Source organism: Pelobates fuscus, chromosome 7, assembly GCF_036172605.1.
Source record: "Pelobates fuscus isolate aPelFus1 chromosome 7, aPelFus1.pri, whole genome shotgun sequence".
Lineage (NCBI taxonomy): Eukaryota > Metazoa > Chordata > Amphibia > Anura > Pelobatidae > Pelobates > Pelobates fuscus.
Genome location: NC_086323.1, coordinates 130,260,337 through 130,287,413, shown reverse-complemented (window position 1 = coordinate 130,287,413; position 27,077 = coordinate 130,260,337). Strand labels below are relative to the sequence as shown.

Below are 27,077 nucleotides of genomic sequence, written 5' to 3'. Positions count from 1 at the left end.
AAAGTCCCTCTGGTGGCCGTCTGATTGACTGCAACTGGAGGTGTTCCAAGCTTCCAATGTAAACACTGTATTTTCTATGAAAATACAGTGCTTACAAGAAAAAGGCTGCAGGGAGCTGTAGCACTCACCTGAACAACCTCATTAAGCTGAAGTTGTTCAGGTGACTATAGTGTCCCTTTAAGGGTAGTGTCTGACCTCTGTGTAATAGGTAAATAATTTGTGTGATCCAGCAACCTCTGGGCCAAAAAAATATACCCAACTATCCATCTATCTACAATAAGACTTATTTTATGGTAGTGACTAAAAAAAAAAAAAAAAAAAAAAAAAAGTGTCACACTCTCAAATGGACTGGAAAATATTACCATATCAAAAGATCAAAATTACATTTCCTAAGGTCCTAAATGACCATTTAAAACCTGACTTGTTCCTATTGAACAGACTAGTGTAAATAGATATACTCCGATACATGAATATCATAATTTTAAAAATGATATATATATATAATATATAAATATATAAAACATGGGGGATGGTTGCACTCACCTGAACATGCTTAAATGGGGTGCTGCTGGGGGCCATATTATACAATAAACAATACACAAGATCCAGCGCACTCTCCTATCTACTAAACAGCAACTTTAATGTTGACAGATTTTATTAGTTTGTAAAAGTTTTTTTTAAAAACACCTAATCTAGGCAAAAAAAATAATGGGGATTTAGTTACATTATATGATCATACATTGCATTAAAAATATTATATATATATATATATATTTTTTTTTTTAAGATACCCCAAAAAGTGCTTTGAGTGGGGCAACTAGATTTTTTTTATCTCTCCTACACACCATCTTTCAAGTCACAAAATGTAAAATTTTACTGGAAAGAGTAACTGGAAACCGAAGATTAATACAAGAGACTTTATTGATAGACGATACTCTACTACAATACCCAGAATGAAAATATCTGTAGTGATTTGTTGACGTAACATATTTAGTGACATAAAGTAGTACATCTGCCAATATACTATATAAATGTGTGAATATAACTTTTTTTCCTCCCACTAGAAGACATGTGATTGATGTCAGGCACGGGCAGACACCACTTTACTTAAACCGGAGAAATAAGATTTCTCGCGTTCGCTCATCACCTCGAAGTGAAGCGGTTGTCTGCAAAAGTTACATTCTGCTGTGGAGTGGGGTTTTAGATCCAAGCCAACTTCCTTCCAGGTGATCAGTAGCTTTTCTGTAAGAAGAACAAAATGTATGGTACAAAATTAAAATGCCAGCACAACATGTACGGGAGCAGGACAGCTTGAGGCTAAACTTTGATTAGCTAAAAAGGCATTAAAGAAAAAAAAATTAAGAAGGGTTTATTTGCTAAATGAGAAATGTTAGGGAATTCAAAGTGAATTTCAAACTTAAGGCCAAAGCAGCTGTCCTGAAACTCTTTTGACCTTAAAGTTTGAAATTCACTTTAAGTTACTGGCAATTCTCACTTGGGTGAATAATCCTGAAGGACTTCAAAAACCACTGTGGTTTAACATGTGGTTCTCATGGCTGAAGATACAGTTGACAGACATTCCATCGTTGCTCATAAATCACGAATGACCACTTCTATTTATCCCGGGGGGTTGCAATTAAACGTTTGTGTTATTGACTAAAGAAGTTATTCAAATGGATGGAGAAAGAAATTGCAAATTATAGGAACATTTCTTAAAACTATCCAATTCTGTTATTCTGGCCTAACATTTTCCAGTTCTCTTATCAATTCTCCATAGTTTCCAGACTAACAAATAAGCCCCTAAGGTAGTATGGGAAGAAATATAGATTTATTGGTATGAGAGAACGTACCCAAGAAATAGCTCATCATCTGAGGTGTGTGGTGAGGTGTAGGAGCAATCCGCAGAAGCTCTTCTCCACGTGGTACAGTAGGATAGTTAATGGCTTGGACGTATATATCATAAGTGTTCATCAGTTTATCACATATCTCTGTGTTTTTGGCAGCATCTGCAACCTGGAGGACAAATGCATATACTTGTTCTAAAATGTCACAACTATAGAGAAACTTTAATAGTCTTGCTCTACCCCAGACCTGCTGGCTTTAGGCAATATAGGAAACAATGATTTAAAGCAACATTAAATATATCAGAAGCAGTCAATATAAAACTATAAAAAGGTAAAATTTGAAAAGAATTTCATGTCACCAGGTATTATTTGAACTTAAAATACAAGTCACAAGAGAGGTTTCATTTCTTTTATAATAAAACAAAGAGAAAAAAAAAAAGAAAAGAAAAGAAAAAAGCTATATAAAAAAAAAAAAAAGCGGCGTAGGGATGGTGGCGGTGGTAAGTCCTTCCACCTCTATGTTTTATTTAAATTTGAGAATGGCTTTAAACCAAATTCATCGGATAACATTGTGTTCCTTTAAAGGAATATCTGTAGTGTTAGGAATACAAATCTACGCCCAATGAACTGAACTGGTCTAAGTGACTAAAGTGTCTCTTTAAAAAAGTGTCCCAAAGCCCAAAGATATGCGAGAAGAAAAAACCAAAAAAAGCACTGTTCTTGTAATCTTATCAGAACAGTGCCACCTGTACTTAAAGTGAACAATGTGGGATTTAACTCCATGGATATTAATCCTATTTCTAAACCTCACACTGCAGGTTCAGTCCCCAATAAATTTATTAAACCTCGACAAAGTACAAAAATAAATAAATAAAAAAATAAAAAAGGAGGTATTACCAATCTTTTGCAGGATCAATTTACTTTTTCACTAGCTTCTTTCACGTTCCACATTTCTTCAATAATTTGAGCTAAATACCTAAATTCACAGTGCTTATATATGAAACATTAAACATTGTTCCAAATGCAGCGTGTGGCTTCTCTCCTATATTCCTGTGCACTATGAGAAGGGGCCCTCAGAGTGGAGGTCATGTAGGTTGAGCTTTTAAATCATTACATTTTCTTTTGATTTTTCCAATCACAATACTTTTACCTGCACAGGTCTTTGTTAAGAGGTATTAAAGAAATAGTGCAACAAACTTACTCTGATTGGGATAATGTGGCTTGGGCAATGTACAACTGGAAGGCCGGCATCCATCAGCATCTGTCTCAACAGTTTAACATTGCGTTGGTGCTGGCGACGGAGAACCTGTCCTTCTTCGCTCTTCAATACCTTTACTGATGCCATTGCTCCAGCAAGAAGCATGGGGGGTAAGGATGTGGTAAAAATAAAGCCTGCTGCATAAGATCGCACAGTGTCTATCAAACCACTGGTGCTTGCCACATACCCACCAACACAACCGAATGCTTTACCTGAAGAAAAAAAAAAAGAAAAAAAGAAAAGTTGGTAATGTGCTATGAAATGTGTGACAAGAATGCAATCAAGAAAATTAGGTTTTCTGCTCTTAGGAGAGCGGTTCCTGGACCAAAACAATTTCACATCAAATTTAATTAAAAAGCTGCAGGCAGTTAAAAGTGGTTACTATGGACTTACCCGTTCGTGCCAGAGTCCTGCAAACACTATGTACTTTTGCCTATGATCTACCCTGATTTATTACATGCTTAGGAGCCCTTGCTTTAACTTGAGTTTTATGACCCTCTACAGAATGTCTATATATGTTTATCCATGCGTAACTAATCAGGCAAGCAACAACACTGCAAATGTATCTTGCTAGTTTAAAACCCATTGTTTAACTACTTAACACAATCTCACTGGAGCCTAACGACTTCTTAACTAGAAATCTTAACATACTTAATACTCACTCATAATCACTCGGGTATTGTTTAGCCTGCCTAGCTTGTTTAGCCTATGTAACACTGTTTTGTCTTCCCTAGGCACATTTTGTGTGAGGTCTCAATCGTGCATAGTGGACAGTATGCCACACATATAGGCACTATGTTTCTTATTTGGGTTTTATTTTCTTTCTGGGTATAGTACCTACTCCACCTGAATATCCTGGCCTAACCTACTTAACCATCATCACACTCAGACCGCTGCTGCGCTTAAATATGTATGCAGATTAGATTCCTCAACAATTGAGTGTGCCTGATTATTAGCTACTGGTACAACTATGAAAACCTGCATGTTCATGACATATCTACTAACATAATCGAGGCAGGACAGATTAGGAACTAACTGAACATACTGTGCTAACTAGCAGCTCTCTAAACACCATACTGCCGGACTGTCTGACCTGTCGTATTTACTTACCTGCCCTCAACACAACGTTTAAGTTAGTGTATAACGTTGAATTTATAAAGCCTATGACTCTTAGCATATGTGATTGTTTCTACCAATGTTGTGAGATCAGCTTTTGAAATAAGCCTGTAATCAAAAAAAAAAAATGCGCTAATGCCCATGCCACTGTTTTGAATGTTTGATATACACGAGTACGCTGTTGTGGCGTCTGTATTGTTATTGTACTCACCTGCGCAACCAAAATAAAGAATTTAAAAAAAAAAAGTGGTTACTATGTAGCGAATACAATTCAACACAAAGAAAACAGAACATTCTTACCAAGAAAACAAAAGACTTACCAAGAGTGCCTGAAATGATATCCATCTTTTTCATTACACCATCGCGGTCTCCTATTCCACCTCCTTTGGCGCCATATAAACCGACAGCGTGAACTTCATCAACAAACGTAATTGCTCCGTATTCGTGGGCCACATCACACATTTCTTCCAGAGGACAGACAGCACCTGTAACAATTTAATGGCCCCATAAACTAAGGTTTATAATCCACAGTGCATTCAAAACTGTGCAAACAAAGGGGAAATATTTGCTTCAAAGAACATTTTAAATGATGACAGACTGGCTAGTGTAATCATTTTCATTAATCTACTTATAAGGGATCATATATCAACACACACACTCTACTACAGAACTTGAAACCTTACCATCCATGGAATGGACTGTTTCAAAGGCCACAATCTTTGGAGTAGACGGATTGGAGTTCTTCAAGATGTCACGAAGATGGGCAACATCATTGTGGCGAAACACATATTTGGGTACTCTGCTGTTACGGATTCCTTGAATCATTGAGGCATGGTTTCCAGCATCAGAGTAAATTTCACATCCTAAAATTAGTAAAATACAATAATGAAATCCAAGATAGCAAACCACCCCCAATGCTCTCAGTACATTATTATATTATTATCCATGCTTGGACAGATTCTAACTTGATATTATGCATGTGAATTCTCCATAATTTTTTTTAACGGCTTTCAATTATTTACAGCTACATGACCACCATAACGATCGGTAATGGTTATGGTGCTAAGAATTCTCCTTAAAAAATAGATTTCTTGATGCTAAAACCAATTCTGGGATGTGGGTAACACCACCAACCTTGTGGTAAAGTTTTGGCAGTATTATAGCAAGACTCAACAAAAGAAAGCAATGCTGCATTAACAGTCTTTTTTTTTTTTTTTTTTAAACTAGCAAACATGAAGACTAACGCACTGGAGGCACAATAAATCTCCATGGGTCTCAGGGACGTTCCACTTGAAGATTTCATGAGTGGGCACATAGGTCTGGGAAAATAAGCCATGAGTGTGAGAAGAAGGATAGCGGAGAATTACAGTTCTATTCGTTGCCAAAATGATCACTTCTCTCATAAAACAAGTTGCTCTTTGGATTTACATATGACTAAGGACTTTGGTATTGATGCCAACCTCTCCTGTGGGGTTCAAGTGCTCTGTCACTACCAGATGAGAATTTTATTATAAAACGTTTAATCTGTTAAGACTGATTGTACTATAACCCACTGCACAATAGAATTTTATTCCAATTAATTCTACTGAAAATTGTAACATGTCAGATACTAAGCCCCCTGGGTTAGTCAATTAAACTTACAAAAGACAAAGTAAAATGGGTCCTATTAATAAAACAAAAGTGAATTCTGCTTTCAGCAAAATGTTGACGATTTTGGACACAAAAGTTAAAGGCAAGGCATGTTGTAATAACCCAGGAGTGTTAAGTAGTATCATTCATATGCATGAGAGCAATTCTGTGTTCTTGCAGACTGCACTATAGCCACCCTTTAAATGATAAATGTATCTAAAACCGCACCTGACACAAAAAACAAAAAAACACTGTCTTGGTGTAACTAATAGTAAAGAACATGTCTGTAGATGGCCTATGCAGTGCTTGGATATCCTAGGATCTTGGTAGAACACATTTAGGGGGAAATTAGTAAACTAATATGGGAATGGACACAAGATCTTGTTTGTTTGATTTGTGCAATTTGTTATTTTTCACTTCTCTGCCACTCATTCTCACAATAGGTGATACTTGCCAACAAGTCATGGTTCACTTTGCCCACAGAAAGACACATACCCTCCTAGTAAAAAGGCACCAATCATTTTGGAAATCAATTAGATAATGGAATACTGCTAATGTCAACCGTTGGCACAAAAGGAAAGAGTAGACTAAACAAACACAAGACCTTCAAAACTTTGCGTAAAAAGGGGAAGGTCCACCATAAATCAAGATGGAAACAAGAATACAGAAAATAATGACGTATTGTGAAAGACTGCGCAAATCAATGGGGAGTGGGGGACAATGCAAATATGTAAACCAGTAAACTCTATACTAATGAATGCAGAAAGGAAAAAGGAAGGAGGAAATATATATAAAAAAACAAAAAAAAAAAAAACCCCACACACAATAATAATTGTCCTCAGAATTAATAAGGCACACACCTTAGTTATTTTTAGTTTTGTTTTTTTAAATGCACCTTACAGCAAACATGACTCATAGATAGCACATATAGTAAATGATTTAACTATACCTCGGCAACAAACCAATAGCAGCATATGTGCTATTCATTCTAAGAGCATTTAATCAACACCCTTGTCTGTATTTTGTACTTCCGTCTACAGGACACCAGTGACATTTTTTTTTTTTTTTTAATCCTATAGGTTAGTTACGTGAATCGAAACTCATTACCTGGCAACATTTTAGCTAGAGTGAAAAGTGTAGAGTCATTTGCGACAAAGCAGGAGGAGAATAGTAATGCCGCATCTTTCCCGTGAAGGTCGGACAACTCGTGTTCCAGATCAACATGAAATTTACTGGTTCCCGATATATTCCTTGTTCCACCAGCTCCAGCGCCATGGAATTTTAGAGTATCCCTGAAATAAAATGAATTATACTTTAAACAAAAAAAAAAATCAAAAAAAAAAAATATCTATTTTCATTTGAACATGATTACATATAACATTTTAGATAAAAATTTGTAACACGTAAATAGAAAATACTGAACTATGAGTTTACTCTGCAATATGACCTTTTGTTAAGCAATACACAAGTGAGGGAATTATTGCCTTCGTTATACAGCACACATTTATTCTGCAGCACAACACAGTGCTACTATTGGAGAAATAGATCTGTTACTTTCCAGTTACAATTAAATGCTCTCTTGATATAAAAAACCCCCAGTTTTGCAAGTCTGGCAAAGGAATATTAGGAGTTTGTGTTTACAGATAAGACGGAAAAGTCACAAGTTGCAAATCTCTTATTCACATGACTGTAAAATTAATACAATACAAATATTGTTCTCTCTTTCCTCTCTGCCCAATAAACTGTTAAAGGAGCAATATATATATATATATATACACACACACACATACACACAAAATGGAGAAATCAAGATGCACTCACAGGTCTTCATATATGTGGAAAAAACTGGTGCTTTATTAATCCATATGTAGTATACAAAAAAAAAAAAATATATATATATCCTTTTCAGTTCCTGTTATATTTTGATTACACCTACAATTTCGACATTCAAAGGGTTAATTATACCAATCTTTCCCACGTTAATAAGCATTGCTCGCTCTCTATTTTTATATTTCAAAACTGAAGGTTAAAGTAATTTTGTACCTAGGATTATTAAGATTGTTATGCTAACCAAAAACACACACCCAGGATCCAAAGTGTAATATGCTATTGGTGAAACCCAGCTCCGCTAACACTATCTTAGATACTCTGCCAGTTTGCTTTTTTCCCACATAGTTCACCAGAGAAAATAGAAAGAAGAAGAAAAAAAAAAAGTTTTGAAAGGACTGAAATTTAAGAGGATATTGCGAGAACAGGCTGTAACCTAGATTATGAAAGCAAATCCCTGTGTGAAAACAACGGACATTGTAGAATTAGTTCACATATACAGTTACACACAGCAGCTGCAAGGACTAGATTTAGGTTAAAAATGCAAATGGTATAGTTAAGTCAGGTGATACTTATGTAGTGTCAACCAATCAAGAGATATGGTGAAATGTGCATTGTGCAATGAGGACAGTAAAGGGTAAATGCAGAATTGCTTGCCCTATTTACTCCCACTCAGGTTTCCAGTAGGTTCAACACAACACCTACATAACGGTTTGTCTTTGGCTAATAATGATGACACAAAGTAAATGGTAGAGTTACCTAGATTACACAAATAAAAAAAAAAACGCACAACCTACAGACTTTAGGGGTACTTAACTGTAGAATTAGAATTACACTCTTCTGTCAGAAGCTGCATTTAGTAAATCATTTACCTGGCTCCGACTCACCTTCAATATACTTCAATATTCAAAATGCTACTTACCTATATATGCAACCTTCTCCTAGGAGCTCTTTCTACACTTTGAAAAAGCTTTTATAAGGTGAAAGCATTAACATTTTTATAATTTTTTGTTTTTAACTAGTTATAAAAGTTCCCTTTTTATGCCTTCTCATCTGTGAATATTTTTCAGATATATCCATAGTGAGCATTCTATCCACTAAAGTGCTGAGGATTGAGCAATACCTATAGATTGCTCAATAACATGTAAGTAGCATTCTTTTCTTCTACTACATAATTTTGTCTACAGAGAGCACTATATTTTGTGTTTTGTTCTTACACAACATCGCTGACTACTCCTGATTAAAATATCTGAAAGTGGGGATACCACTGTATGCTGCTTTATTAGAGCCATACAGGGCTCTGTTACATGTGAGTGGATAAACTGTATACTTATGTTATTAAACACCTGCCTTACATACTACACCATATTTGTTCCTGTACTTTGCTACAAGAAGATCTCTCACGTATTCTTAGGTAGGGATTGTTCCACCTAGGTACATTATCTTATTGATGTGAAGCTCCACCTAATGTAAGTGGCACTCCACACTTATTCTTGTTCTGAAGTAGAGATAAACTCCACCATTGGACCTTTTTTAGTTATTTTTGTCTTGGCTACATTTCCTTGACATTACATTTTGGCTATTCAGCTCATACGGGACCACCTCAAGTTTCATCATAAAATGCTGTGCATATACAAAATGTATGCTAGGGTAGAATGCGGTTGGATTATCCCTTTAGTTAAGTGACTAAAATGCATTAATTCCTTCCTCCATGACCTGTGCATAGACTGCATAGTTTCTTAGAATGTAAAGAATTAGTGATTGGCTATATTTCAATAGGATTTCAAGGCAACTGAATTTAGTGAGCCATAAAAGGACTTATTTCATAACAAAATTTACTTACATCACAGCTTCAACAACTTTGGGATGGCGGCTCATTCCCAGGTAGTCATTGCTGCACCACACGGAAACTGATTTTTTGGTTATCAAAGAATTTGAATAATCATCTGCCATTGGAAAGACCTGGGCTCGGCGATTCACAGTTTTGAACACTCTGTAGGTGTGGTCATTTTTCTTATCTTCAATCTTCTTTTCAAAGAAGGTGTCATACTTAAATGTGGGCACAGCTGGAAAGGTAAATAAAAATGGCAATCAAACATTGTTCAAATAGCAGTATTTCTTATTGCCAGCTTAATGCAGAACAGGTTGTTGATGTTACAAAGAAAATAGTGAACTCTAGGACAAAAACAAAACAAAAACTACCAGCTCTGGACTGAGAATATGAATGATCAATTGCAACTATAAACACAGCCAGCAGAGTATTTTTGATGGGGAGGTTAGAACAAATAAGAAAGAGCCCCCACCAACAGAAATAAAACAAAAAATAAATAAAAATTATGTAATAATAATAATAATAATGATATATACACACACACACACACACAATTATACAACTGGATAGTACGTAATGGTGATGTTTGAATATAGCCTTGTGACTAAGTGAAGCCATGACCTGTGTGAATATAGGATCTCCTACCCGGCGATTGTTGAGTAAGCTCTCAAATTCAACTGATGAGTAATTGACATCACACCTCGGAGGCCAATTATCAGAGAATCAAAGATTGTTGGGAACATTTAATTGTAGATATACAAGCTAAACCATAATTACTATCACCAGATAACAGTTTTAATAAAAGGACACTTATAAAAATAGATGAGATTACTTATTTCTTATTTTCCACAAGGCAGCATTATGGGAAGATGTATTTATTCTCAATAAGGGTCACTTTTATTTTGCCGTTTAAAGAAGAAAACTTTTTTCCCCCACAAATATCCTCAATTATATAATAACTTATAATATAAAAATTTTATGTCCCACTTTTTTTTTTTTTTTTTTAAATACCGTATATACTAGAGTATAAGCCGACCCGAATATAAGCCGAGGCCCCTAATTTTACCCCAAAAAACTGGGAAAACTTATTGACTCGAGTATAAGACTAGGGTGGGAAATGCAGCAGCTACTGGTAAATTTCTAAATAAAATTAGATCCTAAAAAAAAATATACTAATTGAATATTTATTTACAATGTGTGTGTATAAATACAGTGTGTGTGTATAAATGCAGTGCGTGTGCAGTGCGTGTGCAGTGCGTGTATGTGTGCAGTGCGTGTATGTGTATGTGTATATGTGTATGTGTGTGTGTGTTGCAGAGCTTTGGTGGGGGGTGGGCAATGTTATTATTTTTTTAATTATTTTCATATTTTTTTTAGTATTATTTCTTATTATTATTATTTTATTTAAATTATTTTTTTATTTTATTATTATTATTATAATTTTTGTATTTTTTTTCGTCCCCCCCCCCCGCTTGATATATGGCAGGGAGGGGGGCTCTCCTTCCCTGGTGGTCCAGTGGCATTGGCAGTTCAGTGGGGGGGAGAGGGGGGCTGTCAGAGCTGTAACTTACCTGTCCTGCAGCTCCTGTCAGCTCCCTCCTCCTCCGCGCCGTCAGTTCAGCTCTTCTGTCAGCTCACACTGTAAGTCTCGCGAGAGCCGCGGCTCTCGCGAGACTTACACTGGGAGCTGACCGAGGTGCTGAACGGACGGCGCGGCGGAGGAGAGAGCTGACAGGAGCTGCAGGACAGGTAAATTACAGCTCTGACAGCCCCCACAGCCCCAGTCTGTATTATGGCAATGCAAATTGCCATAATACAGACTATTGACTCGAGTATAAGCAGAGTTGGGGTTTTTCAGCACAAAAAATGTGCTGAAAAACTCGGCTTATACTCGAGTATATACGGTAAGTAACCGATTGTAATGTGTTTACAAAGTTGTATTAGAAATCGACTCCAGATTTTCCAGAGCCAGTGGGACTTAAAAAAATCAAAAATAAAACATAAAACCAAAGAATAGCGTGCACCTTTGCATCTCAGTTGCTAAGGAATTGTGCATTTGTTTACAATGTTTGTAAATTGCAAGTTTATCTTGTATCAAGAGTTATGAAAGGAATAAAATTGAATATTTACATTTGGGCATGTTATCCTGCAGAAGGTGAGAGACAGCTTGGGGTTTCTGGCGAAGCACTCGCTCTTGGAATTTTTCCAACATTCCAATTGTCTTTGGGGCCTTTTCTTCAGCTGCTCCAGACGCTCTAGTAGATTTGCTTAGATCTAGAAAAAAAAGAATGTTTATCACATAATTAAACAAATTTAATCATATGGGAGTCATAAAAGAGCTAGTGTGCCTTCCCATCAAAACAGATTAGAATGGGCAGCCAATAGGCAAATCCAAAGCACTTGTGTTATGGGCTGGCAGAGCATTATGGGAGTCGTAGGTCTACATCAGTGGGGTGGAGTAGGGTTGAACCACCCTTGATAAAGATGTAGGAAAGAGGAACAGGATAGCATGGTTACAATTTAACAAACATTTTATGCAACATTTACTTAACCACTCAACTTGAACAACTTCCTAGTATAAAAAGTGTTTCTACACCTACGGCTTTCTGTTGAAAACCGTTCCTGCTTCCAACTTCCCTCACTTACTTCTTAAAAACTGATGGCGAAAGTTTACTAGTCGTTACATCCTAGAAGGATCAATGCAATTCTTTTTAGACACCATTCTTTGATCCTTGGGATAACACCTTATGCTAGGGTAGAATGTTCTGTTACCAGTGCTCTGTACAGGCCTATCATGACTGCATTAGTAGGGCATTCCATTTTAGAATAGAAACCTAAAAAGGGGGCTTCAGGCTAAAATAAATAAATAAATAAAAAAGGTATTACTACACACTTATAGCTGTAATATGGCAAGAGTCCCACTCATCTTAGGGGCTTTTATTTTTTTGTCATCTCAAATATTACATGAAAGCCTTTAAAATCATACAATTGTTTTTTCCAGGCAACCACTCAATATTAGCATACTGGTGAAACGTGCTGTTTCATGTACTCACCACTGGGGGCAGTGGACCTATCGTCCAGAAGACCGGAGCTGAAGAACATCACTCAGCACCCTGCTAATTTCAATTTATTGCAATTTGGAGCTGGCTAAAATAGGCTTAGAGAACTAGGCTTTTAGTAAATTATTATTATTTCCCGTGAAATATTGTCACACTGTGTATCCACTACATATGTGTTCTTGTTTATTTGCTACAAGGTTGCTTTTTATGTCCATCTGTATCCTTACAGTGCTTGTGATTATTACTATGAAGTTGTTACTTTGTGATGTCCCTAGTACAGTGGAAGCACTGACTCTGAAACATATCAATACTGATACAGCATTCTTTGAGATGTGATCATATGCCTACATTTTTTAAATAATATGCCACATGTATTAACATATATTAATAATTTGCCATATGTATTAATGCACTGACAGACGATCTTTTTATTTGTTCACAAGTTTAATCGATCATGGCTCTGCGTTTGGTTGCAATAGCAATAAGCTGAATCACAGGCCATTAAGAAGAAGGCCTTTAAGTTGGTGAGTGGTAGCATGCGCTCAGCTGTAGGCTGGTAATTTGCCAATTTTTGGCATGCATGCAGTTTACAGTGGGTAGGCAAGTTTTATTTCAGTTTTTGTATATATGTATATTTCATATTTCAATGCTATGCATAATGAAATGTTGCTACAGACTTTAGAGTTTAAACCTCCACCATAAAATTGGAATTGTAAAGTGCTGCAGAATATGTTGTCGATATGCAATTGCTAACAATAATTACGATAGCGACAGACTTATTGGTCCTTAACAGCTTACACTATTAAAATGGGAGTCTTACATTTTTGACTTTACATTAATAGCTTGCATATTTAGACTGCAGTTTAATAACCAAAGCTTGAAGCAGGTATGGACTTACACAGTTGGAAAAAACAGCTATTCGTGAAAGGTTTAGATTTTCACCTACTGTCATAACCAAGCTTAGTAGTGTACCATATAAAGTAAAAAAAAAAAAAAAAAAAAAACAACCTTCATTATACATGGTCAGATTTCAACTCAATTGGATACAAACATATTTAGGTATATTTTATTGAAATTTATTTACACACCTTCCCTCATTGTTTGCATCTCATGCACGTCCTCTTGTAACGCAAGGCTGGCCTTCCGGAAAACACTGGTGGTCTCTTGGCTCATACGTGCAGCCAGGAAAGGGCACTTTGAAGAGCTCTGGCTGCCATTTGGTCCCATGTGGTCTGCAGGTGGCTCAAAGGGGACATTAGGCAGTTCTGAAAGAAATATTTATATATATATATGTATAAAAAAAAAATTACTGTATTTAAGGCACAATTCATATTAAAGAGAATGACGAGAAAAAAAAATAGGTAATTCTCTGCAATCTCTAGAATGTTACAAAAGCGATAAATTGAGTTATTCACTAAGCCAGGAACCGTCATTTAGGTCAAATAAGCAGAGCTGAAAATAGCCTCTAATTCACTTATAATTCCAGCTGGGTTGTTTCTTCCTAAAATGTCGATCTTACACATTTCCCAGACACTAAATTATTTCATGTAAGATCCAATCTTTGGCAGTTTTTATGAGTGAAATGAGTGGAAATTCCTATGTCACACTGTCTCCCCCCTCCCTCATCAACCTTAGAGCGCAATGGCTGAAGGGAAAAAGCAGGATACCATATAATGCACAATTAGGTGGTGTAAGCATCCGTTACACATGAATTTTCCATGATTATATAGATTTTTAATATAGACCCAGATTGTGATGGCTCCTAGAAGATAAAACCACCAGGAGCTAAAAAAAACATGATGGCAGAAAGACTGTAGTGCTAAGGAGAAAGAACTCCCTAATATACTAGACAACATGTCACCTTAGAAAGAGCAAAATTTCCAAGACCCCAGAAATGACAGTGCCTCAAAAAACCCACAACACCATAAAATTTTTTCTTGTTTTATGACACGCAAAGATCTCTTGAATTAGACTAAACTGAAACATTTCCTTCTAAAAAGCTATTGTGCCAGTTATTTCATGCAAGCCAGAGATACGTCAGAACCTTTCTGTCCCACTATGAAACCAACACAATTCCTGAAAGCATTGCATTTCTATACTGAGAAAGAGTTCAGACTCAAGGTTTGAGAGTCTTGTATTCATAATTAAAATTCCAATGCATTCAGTAACAACAAATGACATCTGTGTTTGTATAAAGCATATCCATATCTGGCATCACTGTGTACTTCTGAAAGGAAAAAATAAAAAAAAGAAGAAAAGTGCATTTAAAAAAAAAAAAAAAAAAACACAAGTGAAGACAGAGTATGGGAGATTTTGCAATTAGGATGGGTTATGAAACATTTTCAAAATACTACTTGGAGTTGTCCAATCTCTCCACGATTGCAGAATCCGCATAGTCATGAAGAAGAAAAAAAAAAAATATATATATATAAAAATAAAAAAGCAATCTAAAAAAGGTTTACGGTAACATTTGTTTGCCCCTTATGTTATATAGAAGTGGCTTCTCCACAATTAACATGCATCTTAAACAAACAGCACACTGGTGATTGACAACTTTGGTTTCATCAATGTTCTTAAGCTAGAATGATCATGAACCTCAGCCATCCTTTAGTAATATGGGTTCTTTCAGATTGCTGGCTATGATCAAATGATTTCAAACCTCAAAATAGATCAATGCCACATGCTGCTGTTCAGCACTTTTAAGAAATACTAGATAGGACTAATTAATTAATTAGGCTTACTCACAAAAGTGTGAATTATCAGGAATTCAGAATGAAATCGAAGTGAATTTCAAATCGGAGGCCAAAAAAAAATCCCTAAATAAGCCTAATATTTGATATTCACATACCATTTCTCACTAAGATATTATTTACACCACTTAATAGCTGGGTATTGCCATCACTTTTATAGTGATAGACAGTATATATATATATATATATATATATATATATATATATATTTTTTTTTTTTTTAAGATATAAACTAGCATAATTTAACTTTATTTATATAGATAACAATAAAATCTTTGTTCCAAAGCACGAACATTTCGATATTTCTGGAAAGAAAAAAAATCCTTAATCACGGTGATGCAGTAATCTCATTAAACGTACAGAGTTCATGTTTTATTTTTTTTAGTTACTGATTAAGTTCAAGTCCATATTTGGCACAAGTGCTCACAAATTCAAACACTCCACTGACCAGAACATGAAACTAAAAAGGTACAAATGGTTCGTGACACTGGCTGCGCAACACGTGATGTCAATGGTGATAGGTCAATTACTGGCACAATACAGGTGTGATCAGAGGCATTTACCTTGCATCTAGTTTTACAGGTTTCACAAGTTCATTATGGAGAACTTGATTCACCTCATCCAGCAATAAGCCAACTTATATACCAGGAATGCTTTGTGAAATGTCTCTGCAATCAAGCTTTGTCTGACTCACACTGAACTGCTTAAAGGGACAGTTATGCCTACAACTGGAAAAATATATGCTATCCAGTACTATTTCATATAAGAGTTTAAGTATTAAGGATTATAAATGCAAAAAAAAAACCAAACAATATAGATCCTGTGGGTGTTAAGTGAAATGTGTTAAAGGACAATTGACACCTCAGATCTGTTTTTTAATAGAATATTGTGATCATGTTTTGAAAGGAAATAGATTTTTTTTTTTTAAGTTTGAAGTATATGTAATAAACTAGCAAAACTCATCCTTCAGCCATATACATACACATTGGGTCAGTGTTTGAAAACCAAATCCAAACAAAAAATCCACACAGCTGTCAATGACAGAGATGCTTTAAACTTTAGGGCAGTGGTGACCAAATGGTAGAATCCCCCAAACCCTTTAAGTCAGCAAAGCTTCATAGGAGATGCATACTTGACCTGGAGGTCTATCTTTGTTCCACCCCTGCCCTAAGGGAGTGCTGCCACGAACACTTGGCTACTGCTCATCTGTAATGGACAGTAATTTATTTGATCTGCTGGTGTCTGTTTCTGTCACAACATTGTCTGTTTCTCCTGCGACTGTGTGTATGACATTGTATCCCTCGCTATTTCTTTCTGTATATTCCACTCTGGCTGTGTGTACATGGCTGTTTTTTGTTGTGCATGCCTGTTTTTCTCTGGCCTTGAAGATATTCCTTTCTGGCTTGTACGTGTGTGCGCACCTTTTATACATAATTAGCCTGCCTCACTCAAAAATAGAATGTTCAGTGGAGTTGATTCATGACACCATTTGGAAGTGAAGGAGTCAACAATAGTTGGTAACTAGTCAATCTCATTGGGTGAATACCAAACTCAAGCTACAAGTACCCTCACCTCCACAAAAGGGTAACAAGCTTTTTTGCTACATTCTTTTGTTCACTCCTAAATTCTACATTTGATATATTCTAATCCAGGAATTAAAAGCACAACGTCCTATTTGTCAGTCATTTACTTTCAAAATACAGCTAAACAAGCTCTGTCCTCTAGAGAAACAAGCTTAGTAAATAAATGACTAAAAACATTAGTTAAAAACATTAAGTAACATTGACGTTAAACTTTTTGCATCACCTGACTAGAGTTTGTTAAAGTAAAGTAGAAACCACAAACTGCAAGGGATGGTCACTAAATATGAAAATGTGAGGAGCTAAAATTCAAGGCAAACAGCAAAATTAACCATGAACTGCTGAAAAATGCTCAATTCCAGTCTACATTTAAGAGTTTACAACCACTTAATGTTTCTATTTGGCGTCATTCATTCAAGATATATTAAGCTTAAATTTTAAGCTTCCCTATATTCCCCATGCTTTCCAAAGATCTAAAAAAAAAAAAAAAAATTTAGTCTTGAGAAATTCTCCAACTCCGCTAGTTACAGCTTATTTGAACCTAAATGTTGTAATTTAATTTTCAATTTGCTGTTTAGTTACTAACCCTAACCTTCACATTCGAATCACATGCAATAAAAAAGTATTACTCAGGATTCAAAAGATGCTAATCTAATCCCAGATAACAGAGTCTGTGCAGCATTTACATTGAATCAAGTCAAAGTTCATGACTTTGGCCTTCTAAACATAAATACAAGATAAAAAATCCACATTAAAAAAACCTTGAAGTCCGTATCTCACTTTCTAACTTTCATATAATAAGCGCAATTCATGGCAGGAGTATTTAAACCAACAGAAGCACACAAAGATAAAAGGTTGCTTATTGTGGACTATAACATTCTTTGAAATAATCTTTAGTAGAGAAGTTATTGATAATCTGGTTCACTGTCCAAAAGGGCAATTTAAAACTAAAAATAAACCTTCTGAATCATAATGGGACATTTACCCATATGATTAACCCCCTTCCCTACAAAGCAGTTTTATTCTGCAGCTGTGTTTTCCTTTTTCTGAGTATTTTGGGTGTCCTGAAATAAATGTTTAAAATTTATTTTTATGTTTCAGTATGCTTAGGTAGCACATTGTTTAATGGAAAGAAAATCGAAAATTTGTGTTTGACAGAAAAAAAAAAAAAAAAATTCTAAATAAATTTACCAAATAAGGAAATTACAAATAAGGAAAAAGTTGTAAAAAAAAGAAAAACAAATTATATATATATTATTTATTCTCATAGCCATACCATATTACCCTCATTGCAGCCATGGTGCCTTTTTGGACACGGACACACAAACACGCACAGACCAACATTCTCACGCACACAATACCAGACACATACACACAAGTACACTGTCCAAAAAAACAAAACAAAACAAAAAAAACCCCCACAAACATACACTTACTCCTATAACAATCCCACGCCACAGAAATGTACCCTGTTGGCATAGTGGTGAGAGAGTGTATTGTAAGACCTTCTGCAGCCATCATACATTAACCAATTACATAAGTTAGTTTCTATCAGATTCCCATTTTTATTAATGAATGGATTTTTTTCCTGCTGCATACCAATTCTATATATTACAGGGCAGACTTTTCATGTGCTGCCATTGATACGCAAATATGCTGAGTGTCTAGGACATAGTCCATCTGACAATCCTAGCTACTTAAAAATATAGTAGGGGAGTTATTTCACCTAAAGTGTATTTTACAATGATAGCTGAGTTTAATCGAATGTGTTGTAACGGGATACATATTGGGGAGCTTAGTTTTTAGGTTCCTAGTTTGTACTACGAACATAATGCACTTGTTTTAAAGTATATTTTTAGACATTCAATTAATTCTGATACAATTTCTGAAAAAAAAAAACCCACCCAACCCAAAACATTTATATTTTGTCAAGACAATTTGTTCATAAAAATATGACACAGGGATTTATGAGATTACAAATGTTGAACCTTAGTTTATCACATTAATATAAGTGACGTTCACTAATCTGTACTCTATAGATGGAATGTGTTTGTTTTATTTGCGTGAAAGAGCTTTATGGGAGAGTCCACATTCTGTTTGAAGACAAAGGGATTTGACAGAGAAAAGGGAAGGGGACATAAGAAAGAGATACAAATAATTCAAGACTCTAAAATGAATGAAAAGTAGTTAAAGCAAAAATATAAATTAACTACAAAGCATTATAGTTCAAATCAATAGCGAGAAGGAATGACTGAAAGGGTTTTATTAACTTCCTTAATATTACACAGCTTACTGTTGGCATTTGAGGCGGTCTCCTTTGTTTCCTGATGGTGCACAGCAGAGGTACTCAGGGGGGCACTTGATAATGGCTTGAACCCCATCATTACTGGGCAATTCTGGGCATAAGAAATCAGAGACTTTCCTGCTTTTTGCAGGAAGGTCTGCGGAACTCTGGTCAAAAATGGACAGCGGCGGACAAGGGTCTCCATCTTGATCGATACCTGTTCAAACCTAAGCAAAAAAACATAAAATACAGTCAAGGTTATTAACCTAAAAAAAAAAAAAAAAAAAAAAATACAAATAAGGTAAAGGAATCTGCCTAACAAAACATAGAAACCCTCCTTACTGAAATTACCTCCTAAGTAGAATCATTCTAAGGTAATGGCAAAGCAAGAAAAAAATAATAAAAACTTGATTTAAATAAGATCCTAAAGTTAAAATGGGATAGATGAGATTCAAAAATCCCTATTAAGGTATATAAAAAAAAATCCCTATATAAAGCCCAAGTGTGCTGCATACACAAAACAATATGTATAGTATAGCCTGAGAATAGCAAAAAGTCCAAGGTGCTCAGGATATCAGATACACTGCAGGCAGCATACAGAACATGTAGACTGTGGAGGTGAAAAGATAGTCAGAGACAGGTAATAGCCAGTGGGATTCTATGAATATCAGATAGAGTAGTGGGAGTGGGCGTGCATCTAATTGAATGGAGGCATAACCCCACAATAAAACCAATGGCAGCCAAACCCCACTCCGAAACCAGCCGTGCCAATAACCCTCCGTAAATAGGAGGCTATCCAGAGAAATGGCTACAGCTATCCAACCTAATCACCCAGGCCAGACATAGGCAACCTTCGGCACCCCAGCTGTTTTGGACTACACCTCCCATGATGCTTTGCCAGCATTATGGGGGATGTAGTCCACAACATCTGGAGTGCCGAAGGTTGCCTATCCCTGCCTAGGCTATCTGCTGCTTCATGGCAGCTAAAAGATTCTATGTAGCTTGCCCTGCGTGTTTAACATAAAGAGCTGCAGCTAACACAAGTGGATAGATAAACTATTCTCCCCTCAATAGAAACGTGAAGTAAAAGAATAAGTGCATCGGCACACTAAGGTTATTAACTAAACTGAGATTACTTGGGAATATACTAGGACATTTCAGATGGTATGATATCATGCAAGGTAAGATAATGGAATAGGATATAAAACTGCACTTTAAAGTCTCTAGCAGATAAGAATCACACCCAACGGTAATGTTTATTTCTAGGATTTTAGGTGAGTTACTTTACTGAACACCAAGCATCTTTATTTCATGGAAACACCTGTATTATCAAAATAACACTTAATAAATAAAAAAAAAAAAGAGAGTAAATGAACAAAAAATATGTACTGCACATTTGGCATCATTAAAAAAAATAGAAAAATAATAATAATTACCTCACACACAAACAGACTACACCACATTTGTATCAAGGACAAACCTAAACCTAAACCAAAGTTCTACATGAAGCAATCAGAGTGCAAGTGAATTTGTTTCCATGGTGACTGTTCCACTTTTTGAACTTTGGCCTTTAAATATTCTTACTATATGTATATATATAACCCAATATTTATTATTACACTGTAATAATTGAAACATACATACAGGATACATACACACAAAAATATATACATATATATATACACACAAATACACACAATTTTTATATATATATTTATATATATATATATCCTCACACATGGTGATCATTGCAGCACATGCATACTGTATGTAGATGTGTGAGATGTTTCTGCCATTATTGATAATGACTGTAGGACACTCACTGTGGTTGTAGCTGGTCGCTGTCCGGTCTCCGGTCTGATCCCTGCACAATGTCACCTGGGAATGATAGGTCTTCCGGCTGATCCCTTACAGAACACTCAGGAGAGTCTGTGCGCCCATTGGCTGAGACGATACTCCTCCCCCGGTTTGCCCGCACGTCACTCGGCTGCTCTCTACCAAGTGCGCATGCGCGGAGTGTAATGACGTAAGCAGATCATGCAAGGAGTTCTTGTGCTAGTCAGCGAGAGTCCTTCCAGACCTCTTGGGAACTGCAGCTTGTAATATCCTCATATCAGTTCTCAAGGAAATGGAAATAAGGACATGTTTTTAAATTTACATTTCGATTTCATGTTGTATATTAAATAAAGGACATTTTAGCCCAAACACATGTTTCATCAGCCCAGAGTATAGGGTTTACTCTTGTATTTAGAGTATAGGTAGCCCAGAGAGACATTCCTGGTAGTCTGTCATGACATACCATGATTGTACCAGTGATGCTTTGGCCCCTGTTTTATGTAGATTGTCAGGATGTTGGACGTGTGTGTACATTAACCAGCCCCAGACACAGAAAAATATGTATTTATGGGTGTGATCTGTGTCGTCTTCTCAATATAATTACTGTGATATGGATAATTTGTTTTTGGTGCTTTTAAAAAAAATAAAAATATTATATACAAAGTAAAATAAAAACTGACATGTTTTTGATTAATCCACATTGGCCTTTTCTTTAATAAGTTGAAATTTAATGAATTTGTGCTATTTGAGATGCATGTAACTTGTGTGAGTGCCTAGAAGGGTTTTTGGTTTGTTTTAACTAAAAAGTGAATTGTGATAAACTGATAAAGTTTCCAATGTAAAAATATATCTGTTACGGTATACACAACTTTTTTCATGTATGTAAAATGGCATAATTGTTAGTAAATGTCGTGTTTTTTTTTTCTTAAAGACTGAATTAAAATATGATATGGTTCCTTCTCTCTCCGGTCATTCAGTTCCCTCCATGCAAGGATATTGGGGTTATTCACTAAAGGCAAGCTGCCCTGTGCTGAATTGGGCAAAACTATCCAGCTGTATACAGAACCATTCAAATCGCAAAATCTCTCTGTTATACTTGAATGGGCCTGAATTTGGACTGGGTTTTGGCAAGACTGAATGCTAGCAGATGGTTAAAATCTGTGCCAAATTCTTCAAATTTGGGCTAAGAGGCTTCAAATCGGGGCTGGGTTTAAAAAACAAAGCACCAGCCAGCAGGCATATAGTTTAGATCTCTGTTGGGGGAGGGTTAATGAAGTAGAGGTTTGTCAGTGATTGCAACCCAGCAGCCACATTAAATATTTTTTTTATTTTTAAAATGAATTAAATAAAAAGCTTATGGGGTCAAAAAGAGAGATTTTTATGTGGCTGGAGGGGGCATATCTACTAAATGCCACAACCTAACGACTAACAGGGCTGCCATCAGAAATTTTTGGGCCCCTGACAAAGCACATGGTCTGGGCCCCCCGCCCCCCTCTCCCGGGCCCGCCCACTGACAATGATGCAGGACTGAATGTGGTGTGTATAGTGGAAGTGAATTAGAATGTGTGTAATGGATGTAGTGTTTGTGTGTATTAGATACTGTTTGTGCAGTGAATGCAGAGTGTGTGTTTGTGTAGCGGATGCAGTGTGTATAGTGAACGCAGAGTATGTTTGAGTAGTGGATGTAGTGTGTGTACATTGATGTTGTGGTGGAATCTCTGTAAAAATAAATTTAGTAGGCCGAGATTACCACGTGGCATGTGTACGTGCATATGCTGACGTATCGATCAGTTAGTTGCACGTGGCAAGATACGATCAGTAGTGTACGGAGCATGTGCGAGAATACAGGATATAGTATTCCCCTCCTCCATTGTGCTGGACAGGCCATGCGGTCAAGCAGGAAGTTAATTCTTATTTGTATTGATTGGTCAAGAGAATGTGCGGTTGGAGCTTAATATGGGAGGAGTTATGTGCCTATATAGGGAGCCTGCACTATTGTCCGGGGCTCAGAACTTGCTGTATTTTGGTGACATTAGTCCCTCTGAGTCCCGATCGGTGAACCGAATAAAGAATCTCTTCCTTCCTGAAGAAACCTGTGTCCATCTCTCTGTGCTTGGCTTCCGTCAGTTTCTCTGGTATCAATGTAGTGTGTTTGTGTAGTGGATGTACTAGATGAAATGTGTTTAGTGGATGCAGTGTCTGTAGTGGATGTAGTGTGTGTATTAGATGCAGTGTGTATAGTGAATGCAGAGTAGTTCAATTTGTGGTGGATGTAGTGTGTGTACTGTGAATACAGGATGTGTGTGTAGTGGATGCTGTGTGTACAGTTAATGCAGAGTGTGTGTCAGTATAGTGAATCCAGAGTGTGCATAGTTTAGTGAATGCAGAGTGTGTGTTTTAGTGTGTAATGAATGCAGAGTGTGTGTAAATGTGTAGTAAATGCAGAGAGTGTTAATGTGTAGCGGATGCAGAGTGTTAGTAAATGTGTAGCGGATGCAGAGTGTTAATGTGTAGCTGATGCAGAGTGTTAATGTGTAGTGGATGTAGTGTGTGTACAGTGATGTAGTGTGTTTTTGTGTAGTGGATGTAGTGTTTGTATGTACTAGATGAAATGTGTTTAGTGGATGCAGTGTGTATTAGATGCAGTGTCTGTGTATAGTGAATGCAGAGTGTTTCAATTTGTGGTGGATGTAGTGTGTACTGTGAATACAGGATGTTTGTGTAGTGGATGCTGTGTGTACAGTTAATGCAGAGTGTATGTTAGTGTAGTCAATGCAGAGTGTGTGTATAGTTTAGTGAATGCAGAGTGTGTTAGGGTGTAATAAATGCAGAGTGTGTTAGGGTGTAATAAATGCAGTGTGTTAGGGTGTAATAAATGCAGTGTGTATTGTGTCAGTGTATGTAGTGTGTGTATTGTGTCAGTGTATGTAGTGTGTGTATTGTGTCAGTGTATGTAGTGTGTGTGTTGTGTCAGTGTATGTAGTGTGTGTGTTGTGTCAGTGTATGTAGTGTGTGTGTTGTGTCAGTGTATGTAGTGTGTGTGTTGTGTCAGTGTATGTAGTGTGTGTGTTGTGTCAGTGTATGTAGTGTGTGTGTTGTGTCAGTGTATGTAGTGTGTGTGTTGTGTCAGTGTATGTAGTGTGTGTGTTGTGTCAGTGTATGTAGTGTGTGTGTTGTGTCAGTGTATGTAGTGTGTGTGTTGTGTCAGTGTATGTAGTGTGTGTGTTGTGTCAGTGTATGTAGTGTGTGTGTTGTGTCAGTGTATGTAGTGTGTGTGTTGTGTCAGTGTATGTAGTGTGTGTGTTGTGTCAGTGTATGTAGTGTGTGTGTTGTGTCAGTGTATGTAGTGTGTGTGTTGTGTCAGTGTATGTAGTGTGTGTGTTGTGTCAGTGTATGTAGTGTGTGTGTTGTGTCAGTGTATGTAGTGTGTGTGTTGTGTCAGTGTATGTAGTGTGTGTGTTGTGTCAGTGTATGTAGTGTGTGTGTTGTGTCAGTGTATGTAGTGTGTGTGTTGTGTGTGTGTTGTGTCAGTGTGTGTGTTGTGTCAGTGTGTGTGTTGTGTCAGTGTGTGTGTTGTGTCAGTGTGTGTGTTGTGTCAGTGTGTGTGTTGTGTCAGTGTGTGTGTTGTGTCAGTGTGTGTGTTGTGTCAGTGTGTGTGTTGTGTCAGTGTGTGTGTTGTGTCAGTGTGTGTGTTGTGTCAGTGTGTGTGTTGTGTCAGTGTATGTGTTGTGTCAGTGTATGTGTTGTGTCAGTGTATGTGTTGTGTCAGTGTATGTAGTGTGTGTGTGTGTGTGTAAATCTGCAATCTGGGGAAAGGGGGAGGAGGAGGTGGAGGAGAGGCATTTTCACATAATTTTTAAATGTAATTAAATGTTTCTCCCCCCTCCCTGCTTACCTGTGTCTAGGGAGGGGGGAGATTCCATGATCCCTGGTGGTCCGGTGGCATGGTGGGTACCCCCGGCTCCCTGTTACCGCAGAGGGGGCCCAGGCAGCACACAGCCTCTTCTCTTCTCTTCCAATAACTCTCGTGAGACCCGCGGAGCGTTGCCATGGTAACCGGGTCTCGCGAGAGTTATTAGAAGAGAGAAGAGAAGAGGCTGTGTGCTGCCTGGGCCCCCTCTGCTGGGCCCCCTGATGGCGGCCGTGACAACTAAGCAGCAATTACTGCTCAGTTATTAAAAAGCCCCATCCCAATGTGATCGGGCCTGTAAAATATTTTGGGGGCATAGTCTCCCTCTCCTGTGGGCATGGGGGGGGGTTAAATAAGTAATGAGATGTGGACAGATCTCTACTCACCCTCCTGCCCCTATATCTGGCCAGGTGATGGGGGCTACTTAATAAAATAAATGGGGTGGCATCCTTATTACAATATAAAGTAGGGGGGAAAAAAATAAAAAAGGGGACGTAATAAACGTAATCTTTCTTCACCCATGGATGGCTCCACACAGACTAAGCTCTGATAGCGGGGAAAGCTTTCCCATGCTATGTCAGCTTTTACATTGACTACAAGGACATTGTGGCAAAACCAACCTCGCCACTGTGCACTGGAGAAGTCTGGTTGCTCGCCTGCTCCCTTTAGACTATGGCCCCTGTTCTTTTTCCCTGCAGAAAGGCTGGTTTGTGCCTTTCTGCGGACTGTTAAAGCCATGCTACCCCAGATAGCTATGCCATGGAGACAAGCCGTATACTGAAAGACTGTATGAAAGACTTTGGCTCCATGGCGATTGAACTGTATGTATGTGATCTGAGCGCCATCCGGTAATAACGTGCGCTCAAATCTAAGCTATCTGGGGATAGGTAGAATGTCTGTATTTTATGTATAAATGTAACCTTGTGTATTTTACTGTCTTTTTACTGCCATGTGCTTAATGGAGTTTTGCCTCTGTCCTTGGAGATAATTGGATTACTCCTCCATTATCTCCTGGATAGAAGACTCTGTGGAACTGGTTTTGGGCAAAAAAGCCATGCTTCATTTGGTCACAAAGGACTTCGATCTATCTTTTGAACCAATGGACCAATTTGGATGATTTTGACATATGTTTGTATTTGGAGTATGCTGATTTGGAAAATGTAAGTGTGAATGTGAATGTGATGCATACTTTCAAAGTTATGAATATTGTGTAAAAACTGTATTCCTCTGCCTGTGATAATGAGATTACCCATTGTGTTCAGTAATCATATCGCAGGCAGAGGGGAGGATTTTGTGTGGGAGTGTCTGTGTGTATTGTATGGATTGATTGGTTGTTCTGTAATACCCTGTGGGCTGTACTGTGGTTGTTGTTCGGGAATAAAAGAGACTGTATGTGCCAGGACAGTCAGATTCTGCTTGACCCTCAAACGAAGTGTCGTCTCGTTCTTGGGGAGAATTGGATTGTATGCCAATTGCCAGGAGTGTAAACCTTTTGTATGGTTTTTCCTGTTCGGCTGCTTCCTGTGTTTACTATTCGGGAGTTGGTGACTTTGTGCAGTTTGGGAGATTGGTGATTGCAGTACCTGCTTGTCTATCTGGAAGGGGATTATCGCCTAAACGGTTTTTAACCTCTGGTGAGCAAAACGGTCCGTTACAGGCATTATTACATTTTGTAGGAAAATCACACACTATGTCAGGCATAGGCAACCTTCGGCACTCCATATTTTTTTGGCTACAGCTCCTATGACACTTTGCCAGCATGATGGGTGTAAGAGCATTATAGGGGATGTAGTTCACAACATCTGGAGTGCCGAAGGTTGCCTATCCCTGCACTATGTGATATCAGTAAGAGTGGTCTGTTGGTTGGCTAGTAAGCCATCCAATCAGAGTGCTCTGACAATTTTCACTTCTCTCGAAACTTGACTGCCCCATCGTTCTGATTGGTTGCCTTCCTAGACAACCAATGAGAGCGCTCTAATATTACATAGCGTGGTGACAGCGGGTTGTCCAATACTCGGTGAATTCTTTGATATGCTGTGAATGTTTTTGATAGAGTTAAGGGCAATAAATCAGTACATTTTTATTTATATCGATTTTACGGCAAAATTATACATTAAGCTTGCAAATATTAACTTATATACTTATTTCCCGCC

At 37.2% G+C, this 27,077-nt stretch overlaps 1 protein-coding gene across 3 annotated transcripts in view; it reads right to left on the bottom strand.

The window, feature by feature from the left end:
- Nucleotides 1-902: 902 nt before the first annotated feature.
- Nucleotides 903-27,077, bottom strand: part of ALAS1 (5'-aminolevulinate synthase 1) — a 46,669-nt gene continuing 20,494 nt past the window's right edge. Inside the window, exons 1-11 of one of the 3 annotated variants that reach the window (XM_063426648.1) lie at nt 21,002-21,110; nt 19,188-19,405; nt 13,653-13,829; nt 11,636-11,779; nt 9,518-9,740; nt 6,955-7,139; nt 4,902-5,081; nt 4,539-4,703; nt 3,046-3,314; nt 1,851-2,013; nt 903-1,242 (exon numbers count right to left, since the gene is read on the bottom strand). In XM_063426648.1, coding sequence (XP_063282718.1) covers nt 1,082-1,242; nt 1,851-2,013; nt 3,046-3,314; nt 4,539-4,703; nt 4,902-5,081; nt 6,955-7,139; nt 9,518-9,740; nt 11,636-11,779; nt 13,653-13,829; nt 19,188-19,383 — 1,863 coding nt within the window. In that variant the 5' untranslated portion in view covers nt 19,384-19,405; nt 21,002-21,110 and the 3' untranslated portion in view covers nt 903-1,081. Of the gene's footprint in view, nt 1,243-1,850; nt 2,014-3,045; nt 3,315-4,538; nt 4,704-4,901; nt 5,082-6,954; nt 7,140-9,517; nt 9,741-11,635; nt 11,780-13,652; nt 13,830-19,187; nt 19,406-19,529; nt 19,626-21,001; nt 21,111-27,077 lie in introns of those variants that run through there. The other 2 variants (XM_063426647.1, XM_063426649.1) reach the window with 2 other exon arrangements.